Source organism: Exophiala oligosperma (assembly GCF_000835515.1).
Source record: "Exophiala oligosperma strain CBS 72588 unplaced genomic scaffold supercont1.9, whole genome shotgun sequence".
In the NCBI taxonomy this organism is placed as follows: Eukaryota; Fungi; Ascomycota; class Eurotiomycetes; order Chaetothyriales; family Herpotrichiellaceae; genus Exophiala; species Exophiala oligosperma.
This window is the reverse complement of record NW_015622826.1, coordinates 1723636-1750074: the sequence shown is the minus strand read 5'-3', so window position 1 is coordinate 1750074 and position 26439 is coordinate 1723636. Positions and strand designations below refer to the sequence as shown.

General features: G+C 50.8%; 10 protein-coding genes across 11 annotated transcripts; 5 read left to right on the top strand and 5 right to left on the bottom strand.

The window, feature by feature from the left end:
* Positions 1–123: 123 nt before the first annotated feature.
* On the bottom strand, positions 124–3361 carry PV06_09195 (cell division control protein 48). Its single transcript, XM_016410619.1, has 5 exons — positions 3051–3361; positions 2972–2999; positions 2862–2917; positions 2558–2807; positions 124–2500 (listed from the first exon to the last, which is right to left on the bottom strand). Exons 1-5 carry the CDS (start codon positions 3104–3106, stop codon positions 425–427), a joined length of 2466 nt encoding a protein of 821 aa, XP_016259641.1. The 5' UTR covers positions 3107–3361; the 3' UTR covers positions 124–424.
* A 202-nt stretch (positions 3362–3563) lies between these two features.
* Positions 3564–5410, top strand: PV06_09194 (uncharacterized protein). Its single transcript, XM_016410618.1, has one exon. The coding sequence runs from the start codon at positions 4424–4426 to the stop codon at positions 4955–4957; it is 534 nt and encodes a 177-aa protein (XP_016259640.1). The 5' UTR covers positions 3564–4423; the 3' UTR covers positions 4958–5410.
* PV06_09193 (uncharacterized protein) lies at positions 5098–7577 on the bottom strand. The gene is made up of 3 exons (XM_016410617.1): positions 6875–7577; positions 6666–6827; positions 5098–6614 (listed from the first exon to the last, which is right to left on the bottom strand). The coding sequence occupies exons 1-3, from the start codon at positions 7140–7142 to the stop codon at positions 5440–5442; spliced, it is 1605 nt and encodes a 534-aa protein (XP_016259639.1). The 5' UTR covers positions 7143–7577; the 3' UTR covers positions 5098–5439.
* A 364-nt stretch (positions 7578–7941) lies between these two features.
* On the bottom strand, positions 7942–10717 carry PV06_09192 (uncharacterized protein). Its single transcript, XM_016410616.1, has 2 exons — positions 10519–10717; positions 7942–10468 (listed from the first exon to the last, which is right to left on the bottom strand). The coding sequence occupies exons 1-2, from the start codon at positions 10678–10680 to the stop codon at positions 7979–7981; spliced, it is 2652 nt and encodes an 883-aa protein (XP_016259638.1). The 5' UTR covers positions 10681–10717; the 3' UTR covers positions 7942–7978.
* A 251-nt stretch (positions 10718–10968) lies between these two features.
* Positions 10969–14499, top strand: PV06_09191 (uncharacterized protein). The gene is made up of 2 exons (XM_016410615.1): positions 10969–11208; positions 11256–14499. The coding sequence occupies exons 1-2, from the start codon at positions 11139–11141 to the stop codon at positions 14483–14485; spliced, it is 3300 nt and encodes a 1099-aa protein (XP_016259637.1). The 5' UTR covers positions 10969–11138; the 3' UTR covers positions 14486–14499.
* Positions 14500–14652: 153 nt separating this feature from the next.
* Positions 14653–16825, bottom strand: PV06_09190 (uncharacterized protein). Its single transcript, XM_016410614.1, has 2 exons — positions 15892–16825; positions 14653–15658 (listed from the first exon to the last, which is right to left on the bottom strand). The coding sequence occupies exons 1-2, from the start codon at positions 16775–16777 to the stop codon at positions 15003–15005; spliced, it is 1542 nt and encodes a 513-aa protein (XP_016259636.1). The 5' UTR covers positions 16778–16825; the 3' UTR covers positions 14653–15002.
* A 1564-nt stretch (positions 16826–18389) lies between these two features.
* On the top strand, positions 18390–20244 carry PV06_09189. 2 transcript variants are annotated; one of them, XM_016410612.1, is made up of 3 exons: positions 18390–18927; positions 18987–19404; positions 19454–20244. In XM_016410612.1, the coding sequence occupies exons 1-3, from the start codon at positions 18633–18635 to the stop codon at positions 20190–20192; spliced, it is 1452 nt and encodes a 483-aa protein (XP_016259634.1). In that variant the 5' UTR covers positions 18390–18632; the 3' UTR covers positions 20193–20244. The 2 variants fall into 2 exon arrangements, with proteins under 2 accessions (XP_016259634.1, XP_016259635.1); XM_016410613.1 differs by having other exon boundaries at positions 18390–19404.
* Positions 20245–20467: 223 nt separating this feature from the next.
* Positions 20468–22812, top strand: PV06_09188 (uncharacterized protein). Its single transcript, XM_016410611.1, has one exon. The coding sequence runs from the start codon at positions 20582–20584 to the stop codon at positions 21977–21979; it is 1398 nt and encodes a 465-aa protein (XP_016259633.1). The 5' UTR covers positions 20468–20581; the 3' UTR covers positions 21980–22812.
* Positions 22813–23258: 446 nt separating this feature from the next.
* On the top strand, positions 23259–24422 carry PV06_09187 (uncharacterized protein; the record flags this gene model as incomplete). Its single annotated transcript, XM_016410610.1, has 1 exon — positions 23259–24422. The coding sequence occupies one exon, from the start codon at positions 23259–23261 to the stop codon at positions 24420–24422; it is 1164 nt and encodes a 387-aa protein (XP_016259632.1).
* Positions 24423–24605: 183 nt separating this feature from the next.
* Positions 24606–26191, bottom strand: PV06_09186 (uncharacterized protein). Its single transcript, XM_016410609.1, has 2 exons — positions 25998–26191; positions 24606–25906 (listed from the first exon to the last, which is right to left on the bottom strand). Exons 1-2 carry the CDS (start codon positions 26077–26079, stop codon positions 24954–24956), a joined length of 1035 nt encoding a protein of 344 aa, XP_016259631.1. The 5' UTR covers positions 26080–26191; the 3' UTR covers positions 24606–24953.
* Positions 26192–26439: the final 248 nt, after the last annotated feature.

The following is a 26439-nucleotide window of genomic DNA, read 5'->3' as shown; positions in this document are numbered from 1 at the left end:
GACAATGGGCGTGCATTAATCGACCGTGCGGGCCTTTTTTTGTGTCAGCCTCATTTCGCTATGATTTCATCGGCGTCATGTTTGCACAAGGCTGATTGTTGCTGGTGCATTACGGAGTACTCCCTACATCGATGGCCTTTATGCATTGTAAACTACAAAATCCTCCAAGAAAACATCACACGCTATTGCAAAGTACGGAATATTCATACTGTGTTCACCCATTCTATTTTATTCACTTGATTCTCTAGTTAGAATACAACAAAGTCGGTGGCCCATTTGTAACAAAATGCTAGAGCCATGCCTCGCCACCTGGGTACTCCGTAGAGATCTCGAGCTTGGTGACTCGCAACGCCAACCTTCTTCCACTTTCATTGCCATGCAGATACTGCACCAGTTATCAATTACCCTATGTTGCACTCATGCCTTAATCGTACAAGCTATCGTCGTTGCCAGCCTCTCCGAAACCATTGCCGTTGGCAGCTGCAGCAGTCTCCTCAGCAGATGGGAACTTGAAGAAAGCACTGCCACCACTCTGCTTCATGGCTTGAGCAAAGGCTTCGTATCGGCGGATCTCAACGTCACTGACTGATCGTCGAGCAGCTTGCATGGCCTCTTCGAAATGAGCCTTGGTAAGTTCTGGCACGGGGTCATCCATGTCCTCGTCCATGGAGTCTTCACCAGCAGCTTCACGCTCCTTTCGACGTTCGATATCAGCCGAAATGGACTGCTTGATTGCCAGCTTGACAGCACGTTGGGTAACGAAGCCCAAGTCGGCACCAGAGAAACCGTGGGTCTTGCTGGCAATGTAGTCGATATCGACATCTGGAGCAACTGGGGTCTTGCGAAGCTGAGCTCGCAGAATGGAAGCACGCGAGGCTTCATCTGGCAGAGGCACATAAACCAAGGTATCGAGACGACCAGGACGGCAAAGAGCATTGTCGAGCTGTTCGGGTCTGTTGGTGGCGCCAATGACGAAAACATTCTTCTTAGAAGTCATGCCGTCCATCTCGGTCAAAAGCTGGTTGACGACACGGTCAGAAGCACCACCAGCGTCGCCAACTGAACCACCTCGTGACTTGGCAATGGAATCGAGTTCATCAAGGAAAACAACGCAAGGAGCAGCTGCTCGGGCCTTGTCAAAGATGTCTCGGATGTTGCTTTCAGACTCTCCGAACCACATACTCAACAGCTCAGGACCCTTGACAGAGATAAAGTTTGCAGCGCATTCGTTGGCAACAGCCTTGGCAAGCATAGTCTTACCAGTACCCGGTGGACCATAGAACAGGACACCACGGGACGGTGACAGACCAAACTTGAGGAATTTCTCTGGATGGTCGACAGGATACTGGACTGATTCGATGAGTTCGCGCTTGACACCCTCGAGGCCACCGATGTCGTCCCAGCGGACATTGGGCACTTCGACAACTGCGACTTCGCGGAGAGCCGAGGGGTTGGAAACACCAAGAGCGAATCGGAAGTTCTCCATGGTTACACCAAGCGAGTCCAGAACTTCAGCGTCAATCGTGTCTTCATCAAGATCGATAAGATCCATCTTCTCACGAATCTGTTGCATGGCAGCTTCGGAGCAGAGAGAGGCAATATCCGAACCAACATAACCATGAGTCTCTGCTGCAATGGATTCAAGGTCGACATCTTCAGCCAGCTTCATGTTCTTGGTGTGGATCTGAAGAATTTCGAGACGCCCAGTTGGGTCAGGGATACCAATGTCGACCTCGCGATCGAAACGACCGAAACGTCTAAGCGCGGGGTCAATCGAGTTGGGTCGATTGGTGGCAGCCATGACGACAACATTAGAACGAGCCTTCATACCGTCCATTAGGGTAAGCAATTGCGAGACGACACGTCGCTCGACTTCGCCGTTGGTCTTTTCTCGCTTGGGAGCAATGGAGTCGATTTCATCAATGAAGATGATGGCGGGCGAGTTCTTTTCCGCTTCCTCGAATGCCTTTCTTAGGTTGGATTCTGATTCACCGGCCATCTTTGACATGATTTCGGGACCGTTGATCAAGAAAAAGAAGGCACCAGTCTCGTTGGCCACGGCTCGAGCCATCAACGTCTTACCGGTACCAGGAGGACCGTACATGAGGATACCTCTGGGAGGCTTGATACCGATAGACTTGAAGAGCTGCGGATGTCTAAGTGGCAGTTCCACGAGTTCTCGGATCTGGGCCATTTGTTTTCTGCAACCACCGATATCATCGTAGCCGACCTCGTTCAGGTTGCCTTCCTCATCTTCTCGCTGGATAGGCTCGCCTTCGCAGTGGATGACTGTATCTTGCGCCACGATACCATATTCCGGAGGGTCCACCTCTACGACCTTGAATTCCACCTGTCGCATACTCGCTCGGACAGTGAAGAGATCTCCCTGTCGGACGGGACGGTAGGCTTCGCGGAAGTATGGTGCAAGGAAGACGTCAAAGAGAGATCCAGTTAGACCCTCGATTGTGTCGGCAATAGGAAGGACGGCAATTCGCTTGGCCTGGGATATTCGTTAGTACTGCGACCGTTTTATGTATGCAGAAAGTGGTGGACTCACATATTTGATATCAGGGCAAGGGTGTACGGTGATGATATCGCCGTGCTTGACTCTCAAGTTGTGACGGACCACGCGGTTGATTCGAGCGCTTCCATCATCGAGATCGTCATCGGCAAGGACGATAAGGACGGTGTCTTTTCGCTTCTTGCCCTTGACAAGCACTGTATCTCCTCTAAAGAGCTGTAACGTCTCCATAGTATTGTTGGAAAGAGCAATAATCGAGTTGTCATCGTTGGTGGCGTCCGTGACACTGCGGTCAATTTGTCAGCTTCGCGTTTCGTCACCTGTTGTTCTCGCATCTTACATCAATGAGTTTGGCTTCTTCTTCTTCTTGAGGATCGCAGTTGAGGTATCAAGCTCCTGGAAAGCTGTCAGTATCGAGTTCGCCACGCCTGTCGTTGATGTGACCCTTACTTCTTTCTTCTCTGCGCCCGAGGCATCACTGTTTCAGTCAGTTTGACGGTCTTGAGATGTGTTCCGAGCAAGGACATACTTCAGGTTCACCTTGTGGTGCGGTTTGTGCTGAGAGTGGTCTGGTTGATCAGACATGATGGCTGTTGTGAGGTGTATCTAGATGGCAAGATCGATGGTACTAATTGCTCCGGAAACCGGTGTTTGGATCTGAAGGAACTGCTAGACCTTGAAGCCGGAGGATGGAAAACGAAGGATGGATCTAGACGACGCAGCAAATATGAAAAGATGAAGAAGCCTTTTGATACAGGCAGTGATGAGAAAGATGTGATGTTGTGGTGAAGAGCAAGCTGCCAGAAGGACGGGAAACGGTGATGTAGCCGCAGGGGAAGATGAGACTGGGCTGGGCTTGGCGCGCTCTGGTTAATGACAAGTCAGCGTCCCAAACACGTCGTCTAGTTGCCGCCTGCTGAGAAGCGCATGGAATCTTCTCACAGCGCCCATTCGTCGGCCTTGCCACTATTCACCTATTTACTCAGTAAGAGTACAAGGCTGACAATTGTTTGCTATTGTTTACGCTACACCTCTCATCATCTTTTCAACTAGGCAGCTGCAGTACTTGTGCACGTATGTGGAAGGGTTATCGCTGCATACATGTGCAGCTGTCTACGGGTGTCCTTGGACATTCCCCTTCCAACAAGTCGGTGACACCATCACCTTGGTTTGAGCCATTGGAGATTATCAAGACGCCGCTCTTCGCTATCGAATCACGATGATCAATCATGGCGCATACTCACTCGTTAATTTTCTTGCCTCACTTCATAATGCACTTGTCGTACCCATCACTAGTCCTCCTCTGTACAAATCAACCAGAAGCAATCCCACATCAATAGAGTAACATACCGGAGATTCCTTATCATTAATTCCGTCTGTCCGTATCTAGTATTCGTACCTGTATGCGGGTTTCCGCTCCGCCCGGATGGTCACCCTTGTACACTTTCCGCCCTCATGCGGAGAAAGGAATTTATTTCATAATACCCAACAACTCTACTTCAAGACTCTCGCATACCTCAATGAACGCATTCTATAATACGAGACTTGGATATCTCATTGTTCTATAACTTCTGAATCGTTTTGCTTCACAACTACATTGTCATCGTCAGTGCTGCTGGACAGCTACCGCGGGCATAAATCGATTTTCTACAACGGATCCCCGCCTCTATCGAATCGATTCTTCTTGCTTTTACGAGTACTGAAACCGTTGCTCTGTACACCATCGCAGCAGGAGCCATACCACCGAGGGAAGCGATCTCAAGTGAACACCCAAAAACCACAACTGTGGAATCAGAAGCCGTTGGAGCACAGAGTCTGTCTGGGACAGACACCAAGCGTCCAGAACGACGCTGACACCTTCACAACACCCGACTTTCCCATCCCTCGTTTCCTCCAACAACCATGTCTGATCCACCACAAATCCAAATCCCGACTCCCACATCCCTGACCTCGACGTCGACCTCGCTCCCGCCAGAGACCTCACAGGCGCTCATCGCCCACCTCCGCGCGACGGGCCAAATCTCCGACCTCTCAGACATTCTCGCCGACTCACTGGCCCGGACGGGCTGGACGGACCGAGTGCGCGCGCTTTCCCTCGAACTCTTGCGCAACGGGACCTGCGACACGTTTCCCGAATTGTTGACCGAAGTCCTACGGCGAGCCAAAATCCCCAAATCCAACACATCAGCCGCATCCTCAAATTCCAACATCAACAGCAAAACGAACGGCACGTCGACGTCGACAGCGACGAACGGCGCAACAACAGGAGGAGGGGTCACAGGGAACAACGCGATAGCCCTGAGTAAAGAATGGTCGGGAGGTCCAGACGGCTTACCCGATGTGCGCATACCCGAGACAACCGTCGAGATGGGCGTGAATTTTCTCAAGGGCAAGATCAAAGATGTTGTGGAGCCGATTCAAGATGAGAGTGACTGAGAGTTTACGGAGTAATGCATGCCAACAGTAGATCAATCTGGATCAAAAGTTGTAATAGGAGGCTGGATACGAATTGAATATGGCCATCAGGGTGTGTATTGGATAGGCGGAGCATACCATTCTATTCTTTCGAAAGTTGTACTCAAGCGCACCCCCAAGACAAGGGCGGCCGCCTCACGGCGAAGACTTTTTGCAGACCAACGACCAAGGTTACGAGGCAAGGGGTCGCAATGAAAAATGTGTAGCCTGCAACGCTTCACGTTCAAATTCTCAAAAGGCCACCTCCAAAGGGCCACTTTGCATTGTTCTCGCTAATGGGACACCCCCTAACCAAAGGATTTTCGCTGTCGTCCAACCTCAAATCCGTAACATACATACTTGGATCTTGCGCGCTCTTAGACATGATCCAAAGCCCAACACGAATAGTCTTTACAACTGTAATCTCTTGTCGTCCATCTTCTGCAACCGCCGAATGGACGACGCTAAAGAACGCCACCGGGGAGGTTCTGTGGCATTGCACTCCGCACACTTGCCGAACTTGAAAGCTGTCCGGCACTCCCCAAGGGCTTCGTACCTCCAGTGGCCGCACTTCCTGGCTCATTGATCGGATTCGCCAGCTTCCTCAGCATGAACATTGGCTTCTTGCCTTCCTTGTCCAAGTCCTTGAACAGAGCGAGCGGCTTCTCCTCGAGGCCAACACACCGCTCTTGGTCCCCGTACACAATGTACAAAGCATATTGCCGCCAATCTGCTTGGATATTGTACTTCCGCAACGCAGCCGGCAGAACCTTGTAGCAAGGATCTTCCAGCCCCACGCGGAAAGACTTGAAGATCTCTACACTCGGCGCCTCTGCACCGCTGCCAGGCGTATGCCCACCAGCCGCACTGGATGGTAATTGTGGCGGCACACTTGCTGACTGTTCTCTCGGAGGTATTAGTGTGCTTGCGTTCGATATCGTAGAATTTGTCGGGTTGATCTTCGCACTGGCACTCTTTGCTGACGTTGGCGGCTCGCGTTCACCAGTCACTTGACTCGTCCGAGGGTCATCTGAGCCATCGTATCTCGACATGTTATTCCCATCTCGCGAATAACTTCGTGGTGCGAGTGGCTGATGCTGGTACGGTAATGGAGATGTAGGTGAGGGAATGCCAGGGCTAGGGTGAGGCATTGCTCCGCCTGACATTTGTGCCGTTAACGAATTGCTTGCCAGGCTTGCCGCAGCACTGGGGTCAAGCGACGAGTTATCTGCAAACGTCCTACCCTCGTGGATAGTGCTGGGGATGTGTGTAGGCGAGTTGTTCTTCGGCGTCGAGCTCAAGCCCAGCTTCTTAGAGAAAGTCCTAGTAAGACTTGACTTTTCAGGAGCAGGCTGCGTCGTGAGGACTGGAGGTAGGGGAGAGGGTTGGTCTTGTTGATACATTTCCGGGCTGAGGGTTGAGGATTGGTGGGGAGCATAAGGTAGAGGTTCAGAGCGTTCTTTGGCCATCTTGAAAACAGGGAGGAGTTCCTGTCGCAGCTTGCGGTAGTCGTCGGCCAGCCTGGTCAGCTGCGCTTCAGCTTGTGCTATTCGCTCCTCCCGCAGACGGATGAGAGATCGGGCTAGGCGATTGATGTCTTCTTTCGTGGCCATTTCGTGCCGTGGGTTGACCTCGGCGGCTGATAAAACACGTTAGCGGGCTGCTTCACGCCGCGTCTTGCCGGTCTTACTCGGTGGAATATAGTCGTCTGGTTCGACTTGGATGTCCTGCCTCACTTTCAAGTCGTACACATTCTTCAGTATGGTCAGCCGATGGCCGACGCTGGCTATGCCCATCTCCTTGAGTTCTTCATGTTTAAGGGCCACAAGCGCCTCGCCTTCGATACCATGTTCTGTCCACCTTGTTAGTCTACTCCTTCTCTGAGGTTGTCTTCCATACCTATAAAAGCCTGGCAATACTGACGCAGGTTCAGACTGGCGACAAATTGTGCACACTCTTCCGGCGTCCATTCTGTTATTATTGTTCTCGGTAAACTTGACTCTTCTCCAGCGGGATCGAAGGTGGTGGGAGTATGTTCGTTCGAGGCAGGTTCGGAGGACGTCTCGGAGTCTGTGTGTAGTTGGGTTGGTGAAGTCATGACGCTTCTCTCATACTCATCGTCGGCGTCAGAATCTGCATGATACGTAGTTCCACTGGGAAAAGCCATGATGTGTCCTCTCTAGTGCACAGGCATGTAGCGCCTGGGGGATGGCTGTAGATCCTTGCTCTTCAGCCGCAGGGAGGGCCGGTCACCCGTCAACTGCGGACCTACTCGTGGAAGCCAAATCCAGAGCCCCGGCTTGTTCAATGGTACGAATACAGCGCCGAATCGTCCTGGATAGGAGTTCGATCGATATGCAATTCGTCTGGTGCGGAGGTGGATGCTTTCGTCTGGACGTCGTCGGGCGCTATAGCGTTGGCTAATTGAAGGATGCGAGACAGGAGAGTGTAATCGTGTTCGGTTCTGCCCTTTTGTTCTGCTCCAATGTGTTTGGCAGAAGGCCGTGCCAGTCTCTGATTGCTTTCAAGCGTACAGAAGACAAATGGTCACAAAGCTCGTCTCCAGCGTAATCTTGATCCAGACTGATGTGTGGAGTGGCAGAATGAAGCGAGGATCTACGTTTGCGACTCTAGCGGCCGCCGACAAGGCTAGTTCTATCGCATTTCTACAATTGGCCTGTGATGACCAGGGCTACCAGTTCGTAGCATTTGTTTGTCTCATGGCAACAAGGAAAATCCTTTTCTAGAACACTCCCAAGGCAAGCTGGTCCTCTTGAGAATGGCTTCTTCACTATTTACATCCCGACAGCTGATAGGGGAGATACTCAAATTAACAAACCCGCTATTGTTGTTAGTGAACTATGGTTTATCTCGCTTCTTGCCATCCCTTTCTCGGTTCATTATGCGGGTGGAAATCACCAACAGCCCAGGTAGGTGGCCGCGAGCCATAGATCAGAAGGAAAGACGTTCAATTCGATTCATCTGCATGCTCACTCCGCTGACCTACAGAACTAAACGCTCAAACGAATATTGCCCCTTACTCATGCTCTCCAACATGCTCATTTCTCGAGCACTCCGCTTCAACACCTGCCCACCTCCTTTTCTGACCTTGTACGGACTGATCACATTGTCGGCTCGAAGGGCAAGTGGGAGTCCGCCACGCAGCTGGAAGCCATCGTCTTCTTTGGTGTTTTCGGAGTATAATGTGACTATCTTTCCGGGCTGTTGGGTAAGTCTGGCAGCTGGGCCACTGACTTGGAGACGACCACCTGCACTCTCATGCTTTCGTATCGATTCCTCGTACCTCAGCGTCTCTCGGAGTATACCTTGCAGTTCGGTGGCATCCCCCAGGCTCTCGGTGGCGTGTGTAATTTCAGTCACAAGATCTGGAATTATATTGCCAACAAAATCCTCGTTTTCCAGAGCACCGATAAGTCCCAGAGGCCCGATAGCATCTACACAACTTGTTAAGATGTTGATAATCGCGCTGAGCTGCATGACTGAGACCTTGCTGTCGGTCTCTATGGGAGGCATGCTTTGGAACGATCGCGTGTGGCCACCCTGAAACAGCTGTTGGCGTAAAAACTGGATTAGAGCTAATGTCTCGCGTTGGGTGAAAAGGGATCTCAGACTCTTGGTGATTGTTTGGGTCGAGCCGGCACCCAACTTGTTCAATGACAAAATCAATGCTTTCTGGAGCTGAGGTGGCAACCACGTTGGATCGGAAGTGGATGTCTCCAATGTCTGTATTTGCATATCCGGTATGCCACCTCCTTCAGGACTCGTTGCATCTGATTTCGGAGCTGAAGCCGCATCAGCTACGACGGTCAATGCTCGAGCCAGAAGCGTCTGGGCTACCGTAGCTTGCTCGTCGACGTATGGACTGAATCCAGCCTCGAGGCATTCAATTAGTAACTTCAGGCTTGGATCGACCTCCAGAAGTGCACCTGCAATAGATTGAAGTTTCACATGCTCCGCGGATCTAGAGCTATGTGCTGATACGGCTCGCTTCACTCCAATATGAGAGAGCAAACCCAATCTCGAAAGCCAGATTATCAACTTGAATGAGGGAAGCTGAATCTTCAGCCTTGCATCAGAGTGTCCATCTTGGGTGACGCTTTGGAGCGAGTCGATGTGGAATATCTTGGCTAGGAGATAGTTGATTTTGACATCTGGGATCGCCAGACGAGTTGAAGGGAGATCTTCGACCATAGTTTGAGGCAAGGATGACTGCAGCGAACCCGACATGAGGTCCGTGGCGAATGCCTCCTCGAAACCCATTACATCACCTGCTTCTGACAATTCATCGAGCCTCTTTCGTACGAGAGCCCAACCCTTACTTGACAATACATTGTCGCCAGATGAGCCGATGGAAAGTTTCGGAAAGTTTCCACCTAAGCGACATGCTTCGACATGAAGGTTGACGCCGAGTCCAATATTCTGAAGCAATTGACTTCCGACTTGTAACTCCTTCTTAGAACCAGTTGATAAGGATACATCGATCGCGACCAGATGATGGCGACGTCTTCCAATGACACGTGCTGAGTGGCTCAGGTATGTGATGAATTCCACAGGGCCAATTTGACCTTCCGCAGTCATTCGGTGTCGTTTTCGTTTAAGACTGGTCCTGGAGGTGTTCTGTTGCAGTCGTATCGATTGATATTTCAGGTCATAAAGCCGCAGAGAATCTTGGAAAGAGAAAATGGCGAATGCCGGTGTGATGGCCATGATTTCATAGCTCCCATTGACAGCGGTGTTTAAGGTAGAAACAGAAGCAGGTATCACCTTCGAGAGATCATACGTCGAAAATGTTGCTCCAGACTTAACATAAAGATGAGAAGCATGGTGGCCGAAGGTGCAGCGCCTATCCTTTGCGTTGCCATGCTGCAGGATTTCATGTTCAAACAAGGGCGTAACAGAGGCCATTTGAAGCAGATTTCCCCCTTCGGTGAGGTTGACTGGCCACACACCGTAGAACAGTCTTCGATCGTCATCATCAGGTAGAGCCTTGGTGTATGCGAGAGCGATGTAAGAAGTATTAGCCTTGATATCACCTAGCAGGTCCGATCGCTGCTTCAAGACCGACTTCTCTGCATCCGCCGACGTGAGGTGCTGTACCGCAAGAACCTGGAGGTAAGGATGCTCTTTAGTATTCAATGATATCCTGGCTACTCTTCTATCCAGATCCGCAGAAAATATTGTAAGGTTACCATTGGCTTGGGCGACTAGGACTTGGTTTCCGGAAAGCGGCAAGACATCAACAAGCAGGACAGGCTCCTGTCCGTCGAGTTGAGGACTTCTGACAGATTTGACATCCTGCTGTTCACCATCAAGGCTTTCGAATAATTGTATCTGCAAGGACTGCAGCTTTATGGCACAATAGGATTTTCGGTGTGTCTTGTCATCTACCGCAACACGGATTGAGCATGGCGGACCGGAGAAGGAAGAATTTGGTGGTACCGGATATGAGGTCAAGATATTTCCATCTTGCGCCTGGAGAAGTTAGTGACAATGTAGTGCAACCGCAGCTTCTATAATCATACTTCGTATATATTCAGAGAGTTTCCATCCACCGCAGCACAAATTTCCTTCCTCCTTCTTTTTGATCCGTCACGCACTGTGAAAACTGGGCCAACATGAGTCGCAGCATCTGGTCGTGCAGTGCGCGGAAGCCTCACTAGAGGATGTGGAGCAGAGATTTCCATTGTCAGGGCGTTGGCATATTTCCTGTCTTGCTGAAACCAGATGTCTTGAGGATGTTCGCAAGCCTTGACAAAAATTCACAGGCTGCGGAGAAACTGCTGCCGCAGTTTTGCCGTGGCTGGCAATTACTGTAGTAGCCTCAGCAGCCCAGGGCTGGTTAAATCATCTAGCGGTCGATCTCCCGCTCAAAAAGTAGCACACTATCTACGGACTAATTGCCCCCTAGACTATCGGTAATCGCGTCACCGACGCGCTTCATCTCGGCCACTTCAGTGTCTTTGAGAGAGACACGCGCATTTTCCTGTGACCATACTAGTTACTTAACAACGAAGGCCTGATCTTCGTGCTCCATGGTGCACCTTGTTCTGGAGCACTCTGGCAGCTAGATCTTCAGACACATCTCGCCGGCACTACAGTATTCATGCCACCAACAATTCGAGTTCAAGGAGCCAGGAAGTGAATGGCGGCGGTCCTGGATTGCGGCAATGGATCAGGACGGTCTGCTCAGATGCATCCTTTCTTCCAAAAAGGCAAGACTGTACAGTGAGATGGTTCTTTCAAAGACTAATTTCTCTAGCCATAGTGCCGCATTATGGCCTTTCTCATGACGGTTCTCGATTCGACGTCCCACCAAGGCTTGACGGTAATCCGCAACCAAATAGAGACTCGGCTGATAGCCCACCTTCGGATTTATCACCACCGCCGCCTTCGTATGATGCACACCGTGTTACCTCCGGTTCTCAATGCTACCCAATGACTTCGAATTATCGGGAGTCTGGGGCATCATCCCTCAGCAACTTCGACGGAAACGCTTTGGATGAGGAGAGCAGAAGGGCCAAGCGCAGAAAGATATTGTTAGAAGCCGACGAAGCAAAATTTGAATTCAGCGGGTCTATCAATACACACCAGCAATCATGGCAAACTCAACTCGAAAACGCCGCTAGACAGGATCCCGAATTAGAGGAGCGCCAGGAAGATTGTCAAGGATTTATGGACACAGTACCAGAACATCCTCGAGGCTATCCTAAAGATTTGGTCGCTACCTCTGGACCTCCAAATACACCTCCGAATCTGACATCACTGGTGCAAGTGCAGCATCCGATGTTAGAACGCTCAGATGCTCTCAAGAACGCTGTTTCGGTCGAGGAAAGCATTTCGACTGATGAGAAAAAGATGGCGATTTCTGGTGATCAGCCCAAAATCACTGATTCCTTAAATGCATCAATCAGACGCTCCCCAAGAACAAAACGGACCGATGAAGACCGATCGGATAAGCCGAGGAGGGCAGCACGGCAGGGCAAGAAGGTTGAGATGAAGAATGGCAAATTCGTATCCACTCTCCGAGTCATTTTGACCTACGCGAACAAGGACGCCGGCCAGAAGATTGACGAAATACTCTCAGCAGAACCAGCAAAAGCTTCTGGATCGGTAGTGCCGCAGAAGAAAGGTAGAACTGCCACTGAGAAGAAGGCTACGCACCCTTTCTTTCTGGGGAAAACAGCCGTCAACACCGATAAGCTACCATCAGTCAAGAGCGAAACGTCTTCTCTTGCTCCGGCATCAGAAGATGAAATTGCAATTACGAAAGCGCCCAAACCCTGGAAAGATATCGTATTTACTACCAAAAAGGCATTCCTGGACAAATCAGTCAACCTCATGCCTAGTCTCTGGCCACCAATCTCACTCCAACGAATACAGCCAGAATGTCCCTTCTTATACGACTCGGCTATGCTGAGTGAAGTTGCAGCCATGCCCAAATCCAAAAATCGTGATCTCATTATTCCGGTGGAGGAAGATGCTCTGCACATATTTGCCGGACAGCTGAAGGGCATCTCAGATCCTTCAGCTTTGGTTGAAGTTCCGACTCGCAAGATCATGAGCGGCGATGAGCTAGCCCTGACTCTCGATTGTCATGCTACCACAGCATATGGCAGTACCGACCGCCTACAAGCGTTGCGACTACCTCTGATCAAACGAATCCGAACTAGACCCAGCCCCTTCGACATTGGTAAAGCTGCCGGTCCGCACATGTGGCCTCAAGAATATGGTCCTACCTGTTGGCAAGAAGTTCTTCAAGACCAGAGCCAAGTCCTATACGACTGGCTTAGCAATTTGCAGGTGCACCAAGTTCAAACAGGTGCACATATATCAAAAGCGAAGCTTCCACCCACGAAGAAGAGACGAAAGAGGAAGACAGATGGGATGGATGATTTTATTGCATATTCTGATGACGATGATGATCAGAGCTTTGCCCCGTATGGAAAGAATGCCATTCTAATAGTTGGACCTTGTGGTTGTGGGAAAACTGCATCCGTTTACGCCATTGCTCAACAATTGGGGTTCGAGGTCTTCGAATTGCATCCAGGTATAAGGCGCAGCGCCAGAGACATCCAGGAGAAGGTTGGCGACATGACGCAAAATCACCTTGTTCAACAAGCTGATTCGCAAAGTCGAAGATCAAGTGTGTCCTCGGCAGCTCCAGGAACATCTCTGGCGTCAGAACCAGTTTCGACAAATCAACAATCGATAGCAAGTCTCTGGGGAATGTCAAAAGGATTGAAGCAGAAAGAAATGACAGACAACAAGCAGGAGACCAAAGTGCGGTCACAAAAGCAATCACTCATCCTCTTTGAAGAAGTCGACATCCTTTTCGAAGAGGACAAAGGATTTTGGTCGGGTGTACAGTCTCTTATCAGCAGCTCGAAAAGGCCGGTCATCATGACCTGTAACAGCCTTGAATCGGTTCCACTTGACGAGCTTGATCTTTTTACGGTATTGGCTTTTGACAGACCTCAACCCGTCCTTGCTGTGGACCACCTTCAAAGCATAGCAGCAGCTGAAGGCCACTTACTGAACAGAGATTCTATTGAAAGACTATACGCCAGCAAAGGGCATGATCTGCGTGCATCTATAACTGAGCTCAATCTTTGGTGTCAGATGACGGTAGGATCAACGCAAGGTGGTCTCGACTGGATGCTCCCATGCAATATGAAGGCACGATCGAATCAGGACGACTCTGTACTTCGTATCATAAGTCAGGATACTTTCACGACCGGACTTGACCTATTACCTAATGGCCACAGTGATATGGAGGACATGGTTCGACTCACGCAAGACAGTCTGGAAGTTCCGGCAGTTGATTGGATCCGGGATGAGATTCCTGTCGAAGACACTGATGAGCGACGTCTTGAGACCCTTGACGCCATGCTCTCCATTTCTGAAATAAGGAGTACTATGGACTTACTTGGTCCCTATACGTCGCCTATCCTGGCTACTTTCATACCGACGACATCAGGCGGCGAGAAAAGAAAGACCCCAAGGGAGAAGGCCGTTGACTCGGTCGTAGAGCGCTTGACACAAAAGCGCATGTCCAGACTCGACGTCACTGATGCCTTTGAGATGTTGATGGAGGACTACAGGATCGCGTTACCAACTGCACCAGGTCGCAAGGCCCCTTCACTCGACAATGCCGCTCAGTCTGTAGTGACTGATGTAGCGCCATACGTGCGAAATATCGTCTCACATGAACAGAGACTGGAACAGATCCGTCATGAACTCAACGGTGGGTCACAGGTCAAACGACAACGCAAGACTCGAGCAGCGAGAGCTGCTCTGGAAGGTGGAAATAAGGGTACTACTCGTCGTGATAGGTGGTTCCCAGACGGTCTTGATTTCTCGGCGGTTCTTGCGACAGGAAATGCCTGGCCTCAGTTGAAGCCAGAGGAGTCGTATTCCGGCCCGGATACGCCGGCGTCCTCCATAACCACCGACCCAGAGGCTGATCTCGTGGGACCGGGTCGGCTTTGAGCCATGAAGTACCTAGCCATTCTCAAGATCTGCAGATTGAATCTATCTTAGAATGCTTTTCCAGTAGCAAGGAGATCGACAAACAGAGTCTCTTGCCAGACCAGGGCTAGCTACATGTAAATTAATGCGCTGCCATGAGATGCAGGCGATAGATATGAACATATGATCAACATAACAACACCTTCATGCGTCTCACATCTGATATGTCTCTGGGATTCCCGGTTGCACTATGTGCAGAATCATGTTGTACAGTATTCGAAATGCAGTGTGTTAAGTCAAGAGCTTGGGCCAGATCTGACTTCAATAGGGGCATATCATCAGTTACTCTAAACGCCTGAATTGCGAAAAACTACCCAGGTGGCGTTAAGCTATCATCAAATGGCGTATCAAATACAGCGGCAGTGTAGATCCGAGCACAGAGAGATATATAAAGCCCAGATTCGTAGTAATCATAGTGATCATTATCATACCGTCACAGTCGTTTATCGTTGGGATGGTCCCCGACCAGGGTTTCGTTTCAACATCTTGGTAAATTTCTACCACCGTTGCGGGTCATCTTATCGACCAACCTCTTCCAAGACTCTAGATCGCTTCCGTCGGCGTACCTGAGTGTCGTGTCCCAGACTCCCGGCGTGAATGCGCGCTTGACGGGATCGATCGAGCTGTACAAGAAGACCCTCGAGCGGTGGAGGTGTTTGCGGCACGCGGTGGTCGAGAACCTGGTGTACTCGTCACACAGGTTGTCGAGGGCGGCGGCCTCGATGAGACTATCGCAGACCCACGACATGTTGAGGGAATCCTTGCGGAACGCGCACAGCTCCGGACTGTGTCGGTGACGCTTGTCGAAATAGCACGGCATCCGCTCGGATACGAGTGAGATGTCGTACGTGACTGAAACCGAGGTGAGTTTGCACGTCGCCGCATTGACGAGCATCCCGAAGAAATCGGACCAGGTGGGAGCATCGGGGAAGTCGAGCGTCTCGGCGGCGGCGTCCGATGACTCGACATTGTCGTTGGTGGTGGTGTGACAAAAACAGTTGTGCAGTGTAACGGATTCGAGAATGGTCGCGTGGAAGGGATACGTCAGGTAGTCGACGAGCCTGCTGTCAATGAACATGTTTTCGAGGCTCAAATGGCGGAGTTGGGGGAAATGTGAAGGAAGTGGGCACAGCGCTGTCTGATCGTCAGCGGTTTTCCGTGTCTAACTCAGGGAGGACCGGAAGGACGTCGCTCAAACGAGAAATCATTCTTGGTTTACAACTGGGAACGGAATAGACTAAATCAACTGTAAGATATGATCGCTTTTTCCTGATAAATAGTGGCCTGAAATGGAACGAAACACCAAAAGCCAAGCAGGTGCGAAACCACGTCAATATGAAAAGACACAATGTATGATAAATACTCACTCGAATACGATGGCACGTCATTAAACTTTAGCGCGACCTGCCATGCTGCATTTGCCACTAATTTGAACTCAGTGATAGAGTGGAGGCTATCGTAGAACCATCCGGTAATCATGTATCGAAACCAACCAGTCTTGGGGAGCCTGACGCGGTCTCCGGCGATCGATTGGAACTTGCACAGGGACATTGTGAATGATGTGATTTTCCTCAGGAATTCGCCGAGGCATGGCTGGTGGTAGACGCCAGAAGGGTGAGGAGCCACGTTGTGAATCGTCAACGCAAAGCCATTGGGCTTTTCGGCCATGTCGTGGTTTTTGGCAACAGAGTCGAAGATGGTCCACAGCAGCCTGCGATGCAAGTGGACGCGTTCGTAGTCTGTCAGGGGCGACTGCTCCGGTTCAAAGGAAAAGCAGGGCCAGTAAACCTGATTGAGGGTCAGCCACTCGTCGGGGAAGTAGAGAGTCAAAGATTCCAGGCTGGGCGGGAGCTGGCGTAGAATAGTTTCGATGAACGAGCAATTGATCCATGTGAAGTGCCTTTTGTACATGTATCTGTGGGCGCTGAGGTCGCGGCACATGCGTGAGCGGCGGAGGACCGACCTTCCCGTCGCACAAGACAATGTCAGTGACTTGACATGTCGGTTCGATCTGAGTGTCTGGACGCATGGGGAAGAGTTGATGTGGATGCCGATGGTGACCGAGTTAAAGACAAGAGGTGCAAAAAGAGCCCTGTAGAAACGACATGTCGAACTCCATTGAAGGAGGGTCAGAAGGTCTGAACTGGAAAGGTGATATCCGATCTGGTCGATGACTTCTTGTGGAAGATTATCGATTGGGAAAACCCGAGGATCAACATGAATTGAGGTCCTGACGAGACCCTCTGTGGCCATGATCGAGGCACATTGTACAATATGTACCAGGCGAGAAATCCAGATGAGATATGGGAAGAAGGGAGATCAAGGCTGAAGTCTTCGAGGAGAACGAAGAACGCTGCTCTAAGTCGTTGCACCCAATTCGGAGGGGATGACGTCAACTCGCCCGGATCAACGTTTACTCCTTTTTCCGGGCTTCGGACAACGCACTTTACACTTTGGGTGAAGCTGGTTCATTTTAAATATAGGAACGACGACCATGCGCTGGCTACACTGCATCCAGGAAACATCTCGTTATCACACGCGGAACACCATTACATGAGCTCATTCCCAGCCTTGTTCCATCCAGAATAATCTGGTACTCGTTCACCGTCCAACGGCGGACCTGTCACAATATCCTCCTACTTCGGTGCGGCAGAACGCATGTGGCCCTCCATCAATCTGTCCTGAATGTCCAGTCAGCACACAGTGTTCAAGGTTTCGCCATCGTCAACTACTTACAATCATCCATTGAGGCAACAATCGTACAGCATATTGGGCACCCCCTGCTCCAGATCCCACCCAAAGCTTCCCGGTTGTCCCTTTCTCCACCTCACGGACAACCTTATGTGCGTAATCCTTTGAATTTACGGCATTGGCTTGCAGTCTGCCGTCGGAAAGGCCGTAGATGAACTCTTTCTCATCTTCATAACGCGATCCATCAGGAAGTCTCGTCGCTTGGTTGTTCTCGAAGAAGTTGGTTTTGACACCACCGCTTATCAGTGTGATGGTTCTGACGTCAAATCGGGCGAGCTCGAGACGAAGGGTCTCGCTAGCATTGATCAAGGCGGCTTTCGAAGCACCATACATGCCTTGAACTTCGGTCAGCTAGTTCTTCAAAAGTTGGCGTGACATCAGGACGTACTGTTATAGAGCATAGGTATTTTCCCGGTGATGGACGAATTATTTACAAGGCACCCTTTGGCATCGATCAAGAGGGGAGCAAATGCCTGTGTCACGGCAATTGGTGCCCAAAAGTTGAGGTCAAACAGCTTTTTCCCTTCCTCGATGGATGTGTCTAGAGCAGGCAGGATAAGTCCCCCTCCACTATTGTTCACCAGGACATCGAGCTTGCCCCCGGTCTGTGACTTGACATTCTCAACGGCTTCTCTGATTGAATCTGATGACAGGACATCCAGTTTCAGTACGGTCACCTTGGGAGCCGTGGCGAGAGATTTCGCGATCTTGGACGGTGTGCGCGCGGTTGCAAAGACGTGATAGCCACTCTCATGGAATGCCTCAGCCAGAGCTCCGCCTATACCACCAGCCGAGCAGCCGGTGATGAGCACTGTCTTGACTTTTGCTGACATGTTGTGGGATATCAGCAATGTGCTATGGCTGTTGCTGCGAGGTAAAGTGATCGGTGTTGCGATGAAGATGATCCAGAGTGCATGACGACCGGTGCGCTCCTCTGGCACTTTATACCAACGCTCTGGAGACACTCCTGTTCCATTTTCCACACGAGACTAACCCTCCGTCGGATAGCTGAAGCAGATAATGTGCCCTCATCATCTCAACTGCTGCCACTCCCACAGCACTAAATCCGACGCTATTCCTAAAATAGCAAACAATATCAAGTCTTGGCGCGCCAGGCGACCTTCTTCCGTGTCGAAGCTCAAGCGTCAGCTTATGATTGAATGTCAAAAACGAACGATGATTGACGCGTGCTCAATACTGCCTTTATATGGTGATTAAGGCACATCTGCTCGGCCCCATACTCCTTGGATTTCGAGTCGAACCGGACTTCCGAAGGAATATTTCGACAGGTCCAGCGTAGTGCTTGCATTGGTGATGGCCTCGTTTGTCTTCGCTTTTCGACACCTCACTAGCAAAGATGCATTTCATCATCTCTACCAACTCTCAGAAAGGCAATGAAGATGATAAGAAGATGATCAGACGCCATGTCATGCTCGGCAAGAACAAGGGAAGGACTCGACCTAGCAAGCGCAAGGAATCATCCATATCTTGCGTCTCTGTAAGAGTTGGGCCCAATGGCAATCCGCTTGTGGCGCTGAGCCTGGTGGACGACATGTACCGTTCTTTCATTCCCATCAGAGTTGGCTCGGATTGCTCCTGCAGCGAAATTGCTGCAGACGTGGAGCAGGACACTTTCGGAGATATCATGAAATGTAGTCCTCCTCCTGGTCACAGTTTCACAAAACGTCGGCTAACCACCTATGCATATCAGTTGCGGCCGTCGCACCCAAGATTTTGTTCCCATTGGCGGTATTGATAGGCTTCGAACCCCAGGACCGTGACTGGTGTGACGCACTAACCTACGACGCTGCCTATCTCCATGCAACCATGTCCTTGGTTGAAGTATTGGTTGATAACGTTATGGTGCGACGACATAAAGTTGTCAACAAGAGCGCCACCCGCCACTTGGTGAAGACTGTCCAGCTTCTTCGGGAGAAAATGCTTGAAAGAAAGGAAATCTATGCATCTGACTCGACCATGAGAGTGATCTTGGTTCTAGCCATCACTGCGTTTTTCCTGTGGGATCATGAGACTGCGAAGAAGCACATGCAGGCACTCCGCTCAATTGTTGACCTGAGAGGTGGCTTGGCCACGTTCCATGCCCAAAAGATTTTGCTGACACTACTTAAGTAAGTGTTCCACAATACGGTTCATATATCGCTAACAATGTCAAATTAGATGTGATCTTTGTATCTCCCTGCATACTGGAACCAAGCCAATGTTCTTCAACGCTCCGTTCCGAGAACCCAATATGCCTTACCCAGAACAGAAAATCTTAACAATCGGAAAGAGTCCCGAATACCGGGATTCTCAGGTGCGAGACAGCATTCTCCACGATGTACACTACGACATAGCCACCTCATGGCTAGTACTGCAGAGATTCTGTTCACTGGCCAATCTCGCCGCGCAGAGCCACGGGTTAATGCCTACACAACTGCATGTGCAGACTATGGCTTCGGTAACGTATAGGCTTTTGGACTTGAATCAATTTCAGGCCAAGTCGCAAGAGGAAATGATTCGACTTGGACTTCTCGCCTTCACTCACCACATCTTTCTTCAATACCAACATCTGAAGCTGCCATACAGTCATTTCCAATACTTGCTCGAAAGGAGCCTAGCCAGAAAAGAACTTTCTGATATTGCAAACCCTCAACTAACGCTGTGGATATTGATGGTTGCGGTCATTTCGATTCCCAATTTAGCCGAGGACATCTGGCTGTTTAAGTCTCTGCAGACACTCTTCCAAGTCTGTAACATTACGTCGTGGACTGGTCTGCGGGGCTTTATGAAGTCAATGATGTGGATCGACGTTTTACATGATAAACCAGGAAAAGACATTTACGAGGCCGTATCAACATGCTCGGATATGGAATCAACATGTCGGGCTGAAAAGGGCGTTGTCTTCACTCTGAGCTAATGATTTGGATGGGGACTTCGATGTTGTGATATATACACTGTCAATATATTAAAAGCTCCGCCTTGCGCATATCGTTTGAGCATAGGTGAGCATGTTAAGCTAGCAACCTGAGGTAGAAAATGGTAAATCAAAACTCGTAACTACTTGGGGCTTTTCGGGTCGCTGCTTTTAGCCTAGTGCTAACGTAGCCAGCAACGAATTACGAACCTCGGCATCTTTTGGGGCCCATACAATGTTCATTGCTGCGAATGCGTCTGCAGCATAATCACCATCGACGACAAACAAGCGACTGATCGCGGCGTCAATGGAAGGGCAACCTGTTGTCGTATGAGTACGATGGAACAGACTTTTCAAAACCATTCAATGCATCAATAACATAATCCTTCATCATGGAATATCTCAACGCGCTTCAGTCGCCCGTTGACGATTTCAAACCATCACTTTTCGAACTTCTTTCGGAGCAGCAACTTGCCGCGCTTCTTCCGCCTACATTACGCTATCTTCTCGCTGTCGCGACTCACAGACATCCCCGATACCTATTGCGGATCCTGAACAATTACGATGAAGTATACGGGCTGTTGAGTCTTGTGGTGGAGCGATATTATCTCAAAACATTTGGTGGCAGTTTCACAGAGAACTTCTACGGACTGAAAAGAGAAAAGGTCCTGAACATCAATGGCGGCGAGATCAAAAGGACACAGTTGGCGGTTCCAGAAGAGGTTCGCCAGAGATTGAAGCTGAGCGGCACCGACATATGGAAAAATCTCGTCGTCCTCGTCGGCATTCCCTACTTGAAGAGAAAGCTGGACGAAAGCTATGATATACATATCGCGCCGACTGCCAGTCTGCTCATGGCAGGAGGGCCAAGATACCTCAACAGGGACGAGCTCCCTCCGAATCCGACCATCCGACAGCGCTTGATGTGGTATTACAAGTGGTTCCTCCGGAATGTGTACCCCAGCATAAATGCAGCCTACCACTTCAGCATACTGGCATTCAGCTTAGGATACCTCTTTGATGGGACAAAGTATTCAAACCCATTTTTGTGGATGATAGGAACACGAATGCGGAGGATGGGAGCTGCCGACTACCGGGCCATCGACGCCGCGAGCGAAGCCGCATCGAAAGCTACCAATGTCGGGGGTTTACCAGGCCAGGGTCTTAGCGGTTTGCTACACCCACGCACTCTTTATCCTCGGATCTTGTCAAGTCTGCGAATTCTCCTCCCCACAAGTATATTTGCTTTGAAATTTCTGGAATGGTGGCACGCCAGCGACTTCTCACGACAGTTGAGCAGGAAAGCCTCAGAGGGCCTAGAATTACCACCGCCCATCGTCTCTGGGATGGGCTTAGCACAACGAGTCGCCTCTGGGCAGGATCCCAGCACGCCAAACACCGCTGCGAAACGAAATCCGCCAGTGTCCAGCATCACATATCTGCCGATCCTCACTGTACCTCCGCCGCCTTCGAGCGATCTCTGTCCAATTTGTTTGCACCCCATCTCAACCGCTGCATCATGCCAGACCGGCTATGTTTTCGATTATAAATGCATATTCCAATGGATCGAAGGGACGCACGAAAGACAAGAAGCTTTCATGAAAGGGGAAAAGATGAGTGAATGGGAGGAGGATGACGAAGACGAGGCGTCTCCCGAGAAAGATGGAGAGGCACAGGGGAAAGCTCCCCAAAGCCGAGAAGGCCACTGGGAAAGTGGCAAAGGTCGTTGCGCAGTCACTGGCCGGCGGGTCCTGGGCGGCACGAGTGGTCTGCGTAGAATCATGGTGTGATTAAGGTGTTGGTTGATACTTCTCCATTCTACTTATGCCGGTATTATGTTCAGGTTGAGGACTGGCCGAACTAAGGGCTCTCTCGATGTTACTCCTGTGGCGACAAACTCCCCGTTGTGTTCTAGCCATAGTAACCTGACCACAGGCGAGAAGTGGTCACGATTGCCGTGTCATTCTCGACTGCTAGGGGTAAATGTCGGCTGAAAGTCTCCCAAGCCCAAGGCATCATGTCCATCTACAGTCTGAAACAGACAGGGCAGCAGGTCCCCCCATCTTATGCATGACGAGCATTACTATCTAGTGCACTCTAAGTCGAAGTCCGGAGATTTCGTAAGCGACGGTGGTTAATAGGCGAGTCAAGCCGAGCGGGGCGGGGCGGATTCAGGGGATGAAACACTTGCATCTCTTGGCAGGACAATCTTCTACTTGAGTTCCACTCCACGAACGTTGAGAAGACTTAGTACCCATGGACAATCTTTTCTTTGCAATGCTGCACAGAGAACTCCGTACCTCTTACAGAGATCATGTTGTCGAGTCGAACTATACAGATCCATCACATTACGCCTGGGACGCCAATTTCACCTTGACATACAGATATATATTGGCTGATCAAACCCACATTCCATCAGTGCCTAAAACAACATGATCGCTCGTCGACTTTTTTCTGAAACAGATACCTCCCGCCGAGTCCTCTGGCAACATTCTTGGCAATATGGCAGATCTGGTACTTGTTTTCTTGGTACGGAGTACAGAGTACGATAGATCCAGTGTTTTCATCCCGACTACGATGCTATCACCCCTATATGTCTTCTGAGCACCAGCAACTCCCCGGCGACCGATTCACCTTGTATCAAACTTGTACTCCATTCGCTCCTATTCGTCCCCTGCAGAGGCAGCCATGGCACTCCATCGGTGTCATATTGCACCCCTCCAATGTGAAACTCACTATGACCGTTGTCAAATTGCTTTCTGAGCTGGATATCTTGGGTAACTGTGGACGATGCTGGTATATAGGCAACGACTTGCCTTGCCCAATCCCTATATTCCTTTTCCTTCAGAGTAACAAATTTCCTCCAAAAGCTTCAAGCAGGTCTTTCGTTTTGCAGGTCAATTGACCGTTTCGTTCTTTTGTATATTCGCCCACGTTCATTTTTCTTCCATCGACACGGAAGCACTTTATTGACTGAAGCCCCCTACATTTTTGCCTCCTCTCTGAGCAGAACCATATCAACGACAGCGTGCAGCATTTACCTCTCACCGTCACATATATCACCAGGAGATGTCTCTCGTCAAATCTACCGCCCTGGTTGGGGTTCTCGGTCTTGTTTCCAGAGTGTCGGCTCACGGCATCGTGTCCGGCATTGTCGCTGGCGGCAAATGGTACTCTGGCTACAACCCAAGCTTCCAATATCAGAACCCACCACCCGTCGTCGCCGGGTGGTCCATCCCCGAGGACAATGACTATGGCTTCGTCAGCGACTACACCTCCCCCGACATCATCTGCCACAAGGGCGCCACGCCGGGCGGCGTTTACGTGAGCGTGGCGGCCGGCGAGTCCTTGGAACTTCAATGGAGCGAATGGCCCGAGTCCCATCGAGGTCCCATGATCGACTATCTCGCTTCCTGTGGCGACGGTGACTGCACCTCGGTCGACAAGACCCAACTCAAGTTCAACAAGATCGACGAGGCCGGTCTCGTGGACGGTTCCAACCCTCCCGGCACGTGGGCCTCCGACGACATGATCGCCAACAACAACTCTTGGGTCGTCACCGTCCCTTCCACCATCGCACCGGGCAAGTACGTCCTCCGTCACGAGACCATCGCCCTGCACTCGGCCTTTGACGTCGGCGGTGCCCAAAATTACCCCCAGTGCATCAACCTAGAGATCACCGGGTCCGGCTCGACCTCTCTGACCGGGGGTACCGTGGGCACGGAACTCTACGACGCCCAAGATCCTGGCATCCTGATCAACATCTACGAGGCCCCCATCAAGTCTTACGTCGTCCCTGGACCTCCTCTGTTCGACGGCTCTTCTTCGCCTGGTGGCGGCGGTGGATCTGGATCCCAGCAGAAGCCCTCGGGATCGTTGTCTGTGTCTTCGTCTGCGACAGCAAATGGCTCTTCATTCGCCCCCGCCGCCTCTTCCACAGGCTTCGCCATCACCAACTTCCCATCCAGACCGGTGGCGATCGTCACCTCTACCTCTTCCGCTGCCCCCGTCGAACCCACCGAGACTGGCGCCGAGGAGTGTCCTGCCGAGACCGCCCCCGTCGCCATCTTACCCGTGACTTCGTTCACGAGCAACGTCGCCGCGGCCATCACTCTCGCTCCGGAATCGTCCACGACCCCGGTAGCTACAGGCACCAGTCCCGCCTCCTTCACGAGCACCGTCATCGGTCGGACAGGCCAGACTACGAAGTTTGTATGCCATGTCGTTGACTAGGTTGTGGGAATAGGGGAAGCCGTTTCTCGAGATTCGTGTGGTATAGTTCCGTTCTTTTTTTCTCAAAACCCAAGCAACACTCAGCGACCAGCGACAAGCACCTGGTGATTTTTTGAGGAAATTTTTGTTTTTTCCAAGACAGAAGCTTTGATGATATATTATATGCTGAGCGGTTTTTGTTTCCATCTATGTCATACTAGACCGGTCTAGTTCCCTCGAGGGGCTTTTGTTTCTACATAAAACATGCAGATATATGCATCCTGTCATGTCTCCCGTGCATGATTCTGTGGACATTGAAAACATGGCCCATTCTTGAACTTGTAGCGATTTATATTTTTCATTCCGGGGCTCGTAACGCAATTGCCCATTGTTCCTTCTTGGACAATCCATTTCCTCACAACCCGCATGAAAGCCCAGGTCTAATAAACGTCTGAGGTAAGAGGTCGCCTAGTCTCAAATCTACCGTTCGACGAATCTGGTCTGTTCGATTAAACGAACACACTCCCACCCAAGACGCCGTGCAATTGTGGTTTATTTCACGTTCAAATCAACCTCGTCACCACTTTTCATGCGTCCGAAGCACTTCTTCCACAACTCATTCTCCTCGCCCAGGAAGTACGTCAGGTCCACGCCGTCCATGCCCGTCTCGTCGTCGTCCCCGGCCATGGACTCGAGTTGGGAGATGATGTTGGCGAGCCCAAAGGCCTTGCCGACGCTCTGGGTGGTGCCGGCCTCCAGCATGACGTGTACGACGTGGATGTGGAAGTGGTAGTAGGTGGGTTGATAGTGGACATAACACTTCAATTCGTCGGGCTCGACCTGGCCGGCTGGGAAAACTTTGGTGGTGGCGGTTTTGATGACCTGGTTCCGTACGGCCCTGAGCCAAGGGATGTGCTTCTTTTTCAAGTCCCGGAGGGACCAGATGTCCCGCCGCTGAACGAGGGCGAGTAAGTGCATCCCCTGTACGGTCTTGCGGTCCCAGTTGAGGTCGGGTAGGATGAGAAACCCGGAATTGGAAGGAGAGTCCCAGTCGCACCGGGCGATGACGTCTTCTTGCTCCGTCCGACCTTCGAGAATGTTAAAGACCCAGTCGAGTCGGCCCGCCGCGCGTTGGCTGGACATGTAAGGGCGGACGTGCCGACTGTAAACGTCGGGGGTTTCGGTGACCATGCGAACACGCTGTGAAGAGTACTTTTGCACGTGTTTCGGTGTGCAAGGGTAGATGAGATTCAGTTTCAGGTCGTGCATTTGTGGTAAGACTGGAGAGACCGACCCAGTCTCTGAAGACGGCGCGAAATTGGCTCTTCGGTCGGCCATGTACCATCTGTAGATGTCGTTGGCTCCGAGGTTGGTCGTGTTGGTGAGGGACGACAGTAGTTGCGTGACGAGTGTCGAGTCCGTGGGGAACGCGGCCCTTTCGAGTGTGATGACGGCCGGTTGGGACGAGATTGCGCCCAGGAGGGATATACGCCGGCCATTTTGGTCTGTGACACGGTGAGTACGTTGACTCATGCTACGTTACGATGCCTTCGAGGGTGGTGCTGATTTTGTTTCAAGCACGTATTCGATTCTTACCTTGATTGAGCACTCTTTCGAGTTGGAATTGAGGAACCAACGACTCGGCTTGAGATTTTGTCTCTGGAGGGTTTGTGGCCATGATAGAATGGCAGGCCGAGTAGGAGTTTGGGCTGTTGACTAGGAAAGGTATTTAGGAGGACCGGCCAAAGACTCTAGTGCACTTGATTCAATGAGACTGAAGTCAGAGAAAGATATAAAATAAGAAATGACTAAGCAGCCAAGGTTATCGAGACGCCGAAACTATGCGCGCTAAACAACGACAAGATGTCGAGGATGGTGACTCAAAGGCCTCCTCACAACTTCCATCCAGGACGGTGGTACTTTGAAAACCTCCTGCTTACGAATGACGAATGTCCTCGATACTACATCGTACATTACCCGGCATTTAATGTAAGAAAGGTATCTTCATCACATTTCCAAAAAAGGGCATCTCTCCAAA